The following is a 10,000-nucleotide window of genomic DNA, read 5'->3' as shown; positions in this document are numbered from 1 at the left end:
ACAGACGACCCCAGACACCCTCTCTTCCTCTCTCGCTGTCTCTCTCTCTCTCTCTCTCTCTCTCTCTCTCTCTCTCTCTCTCTCTCTCTGTCAAACAACCACCCCCAGGGTACCATGGCACCATGGCTATGGGATGGGGTGGGGGGAATACATGACCAGAATTGAACTTTGCAATTCCACTGCAGTCGATAGTCATAAACATCCCCTTCTTTATGATCCAGTTCTGCAGACGGTCAATATGAAAGATGGAGCACTTAATTGTACCTGTATGTTGCAAAGGCAATTCATCTGCTGCTGCTTGTGCATTTTCAAATGACCATGTGGCCTTTTATTGAAATCTCTTGAATATATACTAATTTATTTTTCATGTCACCCTGGAGGCCTGAGCGTGATCAGAAGAATTGTGGCTACATGTTTATGAAAATGGCTTTTGAGGTTGTTTTTCTCTTCTGTTTCTGCTCCAACATTGGCCTCCGCCGCACAACTTTACTTTCAAACAGCCCCTCCCCATTCCCGGTACCTCTCATACTGTTACTATGACTACCCCGCTTCCCTCCCTGTGTGGTCACAAAACTCCCCCGATGGAGACCTGTGTTGCCCTCTGTCGTCTACTTTGAGCCATCAGGGCAGAGCATTCCGATTGTTTGAGGAAAATTTAAGTCTTCAGTTGGTTTGGGTTTTGTTTTGCGTGTTTCAAACGCCGGTTTTCACCTCAACCACCAAAAAGAGATTAGTGGGATCGATCGATGGGAAAAATGGTCTTGGTCCATTCTTATTTTTACAAAAAACAAAAGTATATGCTATAAATGTAATATTTTTGTCACTCAGTGTTAATGGTCTTTTTGAAGGCAGGTTATTTTGAATACACGTCTATACATGTAAATGTTTATGTTAGCAGAGAAGCAGCAGAATGTATTAAAATACATTTGAAATCAAAAGCACCTGTGTATTTTATTAATCTTTGATTTTTTATACGTATTCTAACCCATAGGATGTGGAAGCCATAGACAATTCAGAGAAGATAATGCATTTACTGTATATAAAAACGATATTAGGCATTAAGCCTATCACGCCTTTCACAATCATTCAAATAAATGAACAAACCCAGAAAGTCCCAGGAAATGAGAAAACATAATCAATATGTATGATATATGTGGTTGGTTAATGTGCATTACATTAACATCATAACTTCTTTGCATAGGCCTCTTAGTAAAAAAACATATTTTCCTCACTAGTAATTTTAGTTCCAGGAAGAGGCAGAATCAAGACATGACATGGAGGCCAGGGAAAACACAGGTGTGCCCAGGTTAGCGGGCGGGCCCCCTATGGTCCTGAGGGGCCCGTACCATTCCTCGTGCTGGCGAGGGGGTCCCGGGGGCTGGGGCTGCACCACAGCAGGGCAGGGACACTGGCCAGGGACGGCGCCTGGGTGGTGCGCATAACCACCAGAGGGCAGCATAGAGCTGAACCGGTGGATGTGCGGCAGGGACTGGGGGTAGAACTGCCGGCTGATACCTGAAGCAGGCATGCACATGCTGCTGAGCAGGGCCCCGGGTCCCGGCAGGACACCCACCGGAAGCGCCTTCTTGGACGCTCGCTCCTGCTTCCGTTGTTTGGCTCGTCTGTTCTGAAACCAAACCTGCTGAGGGATTTTCCACGTAAGTAAAGGAAAAATGATGTTTACAGCTGTGTATAAATGTTAAAGAGGATTTCTACAAATGACCATCTTCACCAACCACTTTTTTTTATTGTTGACAACTAGTATTTGCCCACAAACTCACAAACTAAAAGGACCTGAGATTGCACCAATTACTCAATTAACCACCATATCGCCAAAACCCAGCCACCCTCTAACCCAATAAGTCAATGAATCCCAAACTCCCTGGTCTGACATGTTGGCAGAGCGGCCCATCATGATATGTTTATATATAACATGCCCCTGGCCCACCTGAATGCGGGCCTCGTTGAGCTTGGTGAGGCGGGCCAGCTCCTCCCGGCAGTAGATGTCGGGGTAGTGGTTCTGAGCGAACGCCACCTCCAGCTGCTCCAGCTGCTTGTGGCTGAAGCTGGTGCGGTGGCGGCGCCGCGCCGGGGACAGGAAGTCGCGCCCCCGGCGCCCAAATCCCATGCCACCGCGGACCTCTCCGATATCTGAGGAGGACAAAGGGAAGAGAGTCAGGGGTGGTTGTGGGTGGTCATGACCAGATGCCATAGTCTTCACTTGTACACACACACACGCGCGCGCGCGCGCGCACGTATTGTGGGAACTAAACTCTCTCCTGGCTCCTATTTCTTAGGCCTGTACGGTCCACCTCAGTGTTTCCCAGCTCGACCCCATAGACACGAACATAGGTGGTCTTAACTCTTAAACCCGATTCACTGTCACAATCAACTTTCACTGATGGTGGTGTTCTGAAAAGGGGGATCCACCTTGTGTGGTTCCCAGTCCCACCTGGCAACCCGAGACGCCAGAGGCCTTCAGCTGTCAGAGAAGCGGCCAAGTGGACACTGGAGGGGGATTTGAGGCAGATTAGTGCCACAATAGCCAAAACACAGACTCATTTATCAGATTGGTCCATGGAGAGAGGGCAGTGCAGCCACATTACTGTGGTTGGAGGGAACAAACGGCCCATTGAAAATGGCCTGTTTCTACTAATAACTCAACATATAATGAGGTTTGAAGTGTTGAATTTGCGACACTCGAACATAGATTAGGTTTGGATTCCTTTTACACGTTAACAAGTGAATATTTGCATCAGCGAATTTAGACAAAGTGTATCAAAAGAATAAAGGATTCAAAATCCATCAGCGGGTCATCTGTTGCTTACAGTTGGATGAGACTCCTGCATTAACCCCTATAGAACCATCCATCCATAGATCCAGCCGACAACAGAGACACACGCCATATCCATGGAACAGAGTGGACTCACCCGCAGTGGAGCTCACCGTGGCCAGGTCCGAGTACACGTCTCCACACTCCGGGTGGCTTCTTGAGACCATGCTGCCTCCGGTTGGCTTCAGCACCTGGGCCATGTCTGGACTCTGGAGGTCTTCTCTCTGCTGAGGACACTCCACACTGCTGCCTTCAATGCTCCAATGGGGGCCAGGTGGTGGCTTTTCTTCTTCACGGCTATGACATCACATGCCAACACCATTTCCCCCACCCCATTCAACAGGTGACTTCACCTATAGGTTGTGTGTGTGTGTGTGTGTGTGTGTGTGTGTGTGTGTGTGTGTGTGTGTGTGTGTGTGTGTGTGTGTGTGTGTGTGTGTGTGTGTGTGTGTGTGTGTGTGTGTGTGTGTGTGTGTGTGTGGGCTTGTGTCCATGTGCGTTTAAGCTCCATTACTTCTAAACATTGTCCCTGACTCTGAATTGTAGTGCTACAATTCAGAAAAAACGAACAAATCATCATCAATCACAAATGTATTAACTGCAATTAAACGATACTAAATACCGGACAATGTAATACCCGCTGTATTGTCTAATAGGCCGTAGGTTAGATAATAGATCAATTAGATTGTGTGGGGTGCAGTTGACTGTACAGCCACCGGGGAGCAGTATAAACCATTCTGTACCGTCACACAGACTTCAAACCTGGACTGCATTCTGAGAACGGCAGAGTTGCCCCTGTGCCGACCCAGGCTCGCGTCCTCATGTGTCCTCCATTGTGAAACTCAGAGTGCAAGCCAGGTCTCCTGCAAATACCCACCTTATTTTATATGGTCTCACTGCTGCAATATAACCCTGTTGAACTTGCTTGGTGAGTCATTTCCTATACTCAAGTGAAAGTTTTCCCTCTTTTCCCTTCAGAAAATAGACCTTTGGTGAAAGTAAAAGGCCATTAAATATTTTACTCAACAGAACGCATTTAAGTACGTGATTTATACAATATAATTAAGCATGGAAGGTAAAAGTCCTACTTATTCATCAGCTTGACTTTTGACCCTCGAAGTATTAACCAGTTGGTAGCTCAACAGCTTTAAATGTGCCACTTAAGTGGACCTGGTGGTTTCCTAGTATTTATCAGCATGTCATACAGAATCATTTATCATTTAAAAACGGAGAATAATAGCATGAAATAATATTTTTTATAAAACGAATACTCATAGACCTTTTCATACTAAAAGTCCTACAGTTAGGACCATTCAAGTAAAAATTGCTTCAGAATGTGTAGGAGTAGACGTTGCACCCAACATTTACATCTTCAGTCTGCATGCCTTTTCTCTTCAGCATAGCAAACGATCCAAAGCCGGTTGCCATGGTTGCCAACGGAATTCCCTGACTGTTGGAGACGGACGGTCATCCACCAGGCTCTGAGCCAAACGGTGACCCTGACCCCAGTCAGCGGTGAGTCACCCACAGCATGGGACAGGAGGGCCTTCACTGCCCTGCCCAGCTGCTCCCCTGAGCCGGCTGCTGCCGGCAATGACCCAGGCTGGCAGGACCCGTCCAAATGGGTGGACAGTTAATTGTTTGTAAGTGTGTGTGTGTGTGTGTGTGTGTGTGTGTGTGTGTGTGTGTGTGTGTGTGTGTGTGTGTGTGTGTGTGTGTGTGTGTGTGTGTGTTTGTGTGTGTCTGTGTCTGTGTCTGTGTCTGTGTCTGTGTCTGTGTGTGCATGCTGCTGCTGTACCTGCTGCAGGTAATCTTCTAGTTGTCTTTTACACAGGATGGACATAGATGTTCTAGACATGACTAAAGTGTAGTTGTTTTGTAGAACCCAATGTGATGGCAAAACCAACTAACTGATGTAACCCTGAGGGGCAATAGCGCCCGGTCAGTGTTTGTCCTCTAAAAGGGCTCGTATTTGCCACTGACTGGCTCAGATTGTCATTATAAGTGTCTGAGAGCATTATGGAAAGGATCCCTACAGAGTTAACCTTGTGTTTCACCTTATGCATGATCCGGTCTGTTTGTTAATGCGTCCGACCGAGTCTTGCTCAAGGCCAAGTATCACTCTGAGTGAGTTGTATCTGGGAGAAGGTTGTGCAGCAAGAGTTTGTTTTGTAGGACTAGAGAAAGTTAAGCTTAGTTTTATCGAAACGATTTGGGTGAAGGTAGGTTCAGATTCTAACGACAACAGGGACATTTACTGCAATAACTCAACTCTTCAGAGGGAGAGATTTCAGAACGAGAATTCTCCTTGAGCAAGACTTGGTTGGACACAACAACAAACAGACCAGATCAAGCAAAAGGTAAACGCTTTAAAAATGTTTTATTTCTCTGTTGTGATTCTTTCCACACTGTTCCATTAAGACTTATAATAACAAGTCTGAGCCTGTTATTGGTAAAAGACAAGCATGGTAAGAGGATTGACCATAAGGGTTGCATTGAACCTAGGCTGCTAGCTCAAGCGCTCTCTGTCAATAGCAAAATTGTTGTCCATATTAGTCACTCAGACCCAAAATTATGAAAAACAAAGATGGTCCAGGTTTTTGAAAAACCTTAAGTTATCCTTCAAAGCACTGAAAATGCAGAAAAGCCTTGAAGTTCTTCAAACTGAAAGTCTCAGAGGAAGTCAATCAAAAAGGTATTCCAATAAACCACAATTAATATTTAAATCTAGTTCTCGTGTTCTCAGGTTTCAGTTGAGAAGGGGTCAATATAACCAAACCAAGAGATTACAGATCATCCTCTGGTTAAGACTGCCACTACCTTAGGCTCTCCCTGTTTAAAAGGCCCGGCCTGCTGCATGGAGGCCGATGGCCACTAGAGGTCTCAGAATCCTGGCCTTCTCTGAAATGAAACGAGAAACAACTAGCAAGATATTGCTCAATCTCATCTTTAGTTGGACGTCCACACATCTGGACGAGGATATTTTTTGTTTGTGTATCTGTAACATTGTGTTCTACTTCCCTTCTTCTGTACAGCTTACATTGTAACTCCATTATGCATCAACATCAACTATATTTGACCAAAACTGAATTTCAAGTAACCACTAACGTCATTGAAGTGTGTGTGTGTGTGTGTGTGTGTGTGTGTGTGTGTGTGTGTGTGTGTGTGTGTGTGTGTGTGTGTGTGTGTGTGTGTGTGTGTGTGTGTGTGTGTGTGTGTGTGTGTGTGTGTGTGTGTGTGTGTGTGTGCGTGCGTGTGTGCGTGCGTGCGTGCGTGCGTGCGTGCGTGCGTTTGTGGTACGCATCTCCTAGTTCCAGAAAATAATATTTATTTAAGATGAACAAACCAATGATTCCTCCCCCCACCTACTCACCACCCATGATTGTAATCATGCATCACAGATAGAAGTATTCTCTCTCTCTTTGCTCTCAATGCAAAGTATGCAATCATTTGATTCACGTTGTCATGTTGGCTGCGGAGGCTAAACTCCAGGGAGCTAGACTTCCCAGCCCCGCCTGCCAAGTCCTCCACGCATCCCAGATTCACATCCCATGATCGCCGTCTCAAACACCAACACCCTCCGCCAGGAACACCCCCCCCCCCACACCTCCTCCTCCCCACCTCAAACCAACACCACGGCTTCTGCTCTTACCCTCTACCTCACCCCCCTACCCCAGTGTGGCTGTTGTCCAGTCCGTCTCTTGGCTAGTGTCTGCTTTTCTTTCTCTCTCCATGGTGTGTGTGTGTGTGTGTGTGTGTGTGTGTGTGTGTGTGTGTGTGTGTGTGTGTGTGTGTGTGTGTGTGTGTGTGTGTGTGTGTGTGTGTGTGTGTGTGTGTGTGTGTGTGTGTGTGTGTACGTCTTTCTTTCTTTCTCCGTCTCTCTCCTTTTCCCTTCCCTGGGGAGTCTGTCTGCATACGCATGGCTGTCTTACTGTCGAGAACGAACATAATAGAGTCTATCATGATAAAGTGGTGTTAATATTTTTAATATATATGATTATATAATATGTATCATATTTGAATGTGAATTGATTGTATTTCTCTGCATGCAAGAGTAGGATTCGAAGGACACATGGTGCTCAAAGTTTGTTGTGCTATGGCTGTTACACAATCCCAGCATGCATCTGTCTTGTCTGAATGAAAAAGAAAAACATATTTCAGTGCCACTGCAGAAGAAAATTTACTTAATCTTCGTTATAGGCCTTGACAACTTGACACATTTCTAGCATTAACCAGAAACGAGATACCAGAAGAATTATACAAATGTTGCATCGTTTTTTAAGTTGAAAGAGTTGACCAGCAGTTATTTTCTTTAGCTTCAACAGAATAGGTCTTCTCAACATGGGGTAGGCCTACAGTATAAAGTCAACGTAGGCTTACAGGCCAAATATTTGACCCAATTCTCATACATGAGGTCCTGGATATCTTTCCACCGATCCAAGAGGACTGTCTGCCCACACCACCGATCTCAGGAAAACCAGATACCAAATCGCCCAAGTGAACGAAAACTAAGCTATTATATTTTCTCATGTTTTATTTTATTATTTTTCCGCTAAACAGTGGGCTGTGCTGGGAAGTCGGGCAGGCAGGGAAGCTGATACTGGCACTATTTATTTTGAATGACTTTGGCTTTTTGGCTTTTCTGCCAAAGTCAGAGTGTAAACAAATACTAGTGGATCTGGTCATGGGACACCTTATCGAGAAGACTTCAAAGGGTCATCTCTATTGTACCGATTTGCAGCAGTAATATTTAGAACAGCATGTTCGGATAAGCAAACCGTTAAACAGCTTAGCCAACCCCAAAAAGAATGATTTGTTCCAGAAACATTGATCCTCTGCCTTTCACTTTGATGAGAAACTTTTGGGGATTTGCGGTTCCACAATGCAATGATGTACAAGCTTCAGAATTTCGACTTTTTAACCACAGGGATTGTTTCAAATTGGGAAAGGACAGTTGTGGATTACTCCAGAGCAGTAGAGCTTTGCCATGCTGTTGATCTTGTTGTGTGTGGTGTGTGTGAGTGTACACAGCTATCTAGGGATTCATGCTTTCACAGGCTGGTCACGATTCTCAAAGCACTGATACACGCACTTTGACCTCCACCTGAGAGAGTTGCTTTGGTGATTCTAGCTCAAACGACAAGTAGAAAGAAGCACCACTTGGGTAAACCTGGCCATATGGGCTATAAAGCTTAGTAGTCCATTATTTTTGTCTCCATCTTTGTCCAGGACATCCCCCCCCCCCCCCCCCCCCCGACACACACACACACGCACACGCACACACACACACACACACACACACACACACACACAGTTACACAACCACACACTACTCATATTTAAAGCGCAGGCATGTGTGGTGTACCTTGCACAAATATACATAACAGCAAGTGCGCAAGCATACACACACAGACACACACACCCACACACACACACACACACACACACACACACACACACACACACACACACACACACACACACACACACACATATACAGACACACACACACATCACTTCCATGTACTGTCTTCGCCTACAAGTCAGCATGCAAGTCATACCGCACTGGCGGCCCTGGGTCAGATGATATGACATGCAGGCACGTACGTGCACCCCCTTCACCCACACACACACACACACACACACACACACACACACACGGATCCGAGTGTTGGCGTGGTGTCGTCAAGTACAGAGAAAATGCTCTCCCCCCCTCCCCTTCTCTACCGCTTCACACAATCCCCCCCTAATTTCCCGGGACTGAACTGGAGTGACCTGGCTGGCAGACAGTCAGCCCCAATGGAAGGAATGTAATCCAACCCCACTAACACCACCCCCACCCTACCCACATACACACACACACACACACGCACATGCATGCACACCCACACCCACACACACAAACACATGCACACATGCACAACACACACAAAGATACGCACACACACACACGCACACACACACCGGCGGCCTACCGGCCACCGGTTGTGTGTGTGTGTGTGTGTGTGTGTGTGTGTGTGTGTGTGTGCGAGGGCGATCGAGAGAGTGGGATGGGGGAGCATGGCTCTAGGTCGTGTGCATCTCAGCGGAGTCTGCCACGTGTTTATTGTCATAAAGAGGATGCCTCTCTCCTCTCACCTGGGCTTCCTGTGTTCCCTTCTGCTTTCCCTCACAATGCTCCCCCCTTCTCGCCGCTCCATCGCAACGCTGAGGGGCGCCAGGGAATCCAAACCATAATAATAACAATGGTAATTGCTGTAATAATAGTAGTATTGTAGGGCTCAACGAGGTACATAGTTTCGGAATGAGTAAAGGCTAAACCAGTAATAACCATTCCATTATTGGTCTCTTGTGTTGTGTGTACAAGAGAGAGTGTATGCAAGCGTGTTTGCGGTGTGTGTGTGCGTGCTCGCATGTGTTTGGTGGTAGGTGTGTGTGTGAGCGAGGGTGTGTGTGTTGTATGTGTGTGAGTGTGTATGCCCATTTGGCAATCATACGTGTGACAGGGGTGTAACATTTTGCCTATCAAGACTAAGCCCCCCCCCCCCCCCCCCCCCCCCCCCCCCCCCCCCCCCCCCCCAGATCCTTGAATGTGACTGAATGTTCTACAGTCGTCATGACGTCCAAGACCCAGCAGGTCGTCTTCTACGCTGACGGGACGAAACACCAAACAGGATGATGACGATGATCTCGGAAGAAAGCGGCCCTCACCCACACAGGGTGCGGGCGTTGCTACGGGAAGCGAGTCCATGAGGGGCTGCCTTCTTCCGAAATCGTTTTGCGTGATTGGATGGAAAAACACATTTGGAGAGAACGCATGAGTAAGAGGAAAGCAGAGGTGCCGAGGCTGGGGCGGCTCACTATGGAGCGGGCGTGTGACTGCATGCCCAGAACCACCAACATGGGGGACCGTGGTGCTGCTGTCGGTCAGGGGCCAGTCATGGTGGGGGTTCCAGGGGGGGGCGGGTGTGGTTGGATGGGGTTGAGGCAGGCGTGGAGGATAATGGTGGGGTACGGTGGTGGTGGTGGGGGTGTTCAAGGTTTAGCTGTTGGCCTGGCAGGCCTGGTTGCCTCGCTTGGGCTGGCTGTCTGCGTGCCTTTCCCCCCGTCCAGACTCCCATGATGGTGTCCTCTTTCCAGCCCGTATCCCTCCCTCCCTACCCCTCC

At 47.3% G+C, this 10,000-nt stretch overlaps 2 protein-coding genes and 1 long non-coding RNA gene across 4 annotated transcripts in view; 1 reads left to right on the top strand and 2 right to left on the bottom strand.

Annotated features, from left to right (window-relative positions):
• The window catches only part of mcfd2 (multiple coagulation factor deficiency 2, ER cargo receptor complex subunit), a 2,254-nt gene extending 2,200 nt beyond the window's left edge, over positions 1–54 (top strand). For both annotated transcript variants that reach the window (XM_060072647.1, XM_060072649.1), the window contains one exon: positions 1–54. This exon is cut by the window's left edge and continues 147 nt beyond it. The gene's annotated coding sequence lies outside the window, so the exon portion shown is untranslated.
• The window catches only part of LOC132472852 (uncharacterized), a 749-nt gene extending 122 nt beyond the window's left edge, over positions 1–627 (bottom strand). The window contains exons 1-2 of the long non-coding RNA XR_009529196.1: positions 100–627; positions 1–61 (exon numbers count right to left, since the gene is read on the bottom strand). The exon at positions 1–61 is cut by the window's left edge and continues 122 nt beyond it. This is a non-coding gene — a long non-coding RNA (uncharacterized LOC132472852). The remainder of the gene's footprint in view (positions 62–99) is intronic.
• A 356-nt stretch (positions 628–983) lies between these two features.
• On the bottom strand, positions 984–3,328 carry prop1 (PROP paired-like homeobox 1). Its single transcript, XM_060072646.1, has 2 exons — positions 1,949–3,328; positions 984–1,639 (listed from the first exon to the last, which is right to left on the bottom strand). Exons 1-2 carry the CDS (start codon positions 2,210–2,212, stop codon positions 1,241–1,243), a joined length of 663 nt encoding a protein of 220 aa, XP_059928629.1. The 5' UTR covers positions 2,213–3,328; the 3' UTR covers positions 984–1,240.
• Positions 3,329–10,000: the final 6,672 nt, after the last annotated feature.

This window comes from Gadus macrocephalus, chromosome 15 (assembly GCF_031168955.1).
Source record: "Gadus macrocephalus chromosome 15, ASM3116895v1".
In the NCBI taxonomy this organism is placed as follows: Eukaryota; Metazoa; Chordata; class Actinopteri; order Gadiformes; family Gadidae; genus Gadus; species Gadus macrocephalus.
This window is presented reverse-complemented; position numbering and strand designations above follow the sequence as displayed.

Bases quoted from the DNA above. Each gene is read 5' to 3' on its own strand.
- prop1 (XM_060072646.1), bottom strand. From the start codon at position 2,212: ATGGCATCTGGTCATGACCACCCACAACCACCCCTGACTCTCTTCCCT. The intron at 1,640-1,948 runs GTGGGCCAGGGG...ATCCCTCAGCAG, and splicing joins TCAACGAGGCCCGCATTCAG to GTTTGGTTTCAGAACAGACG.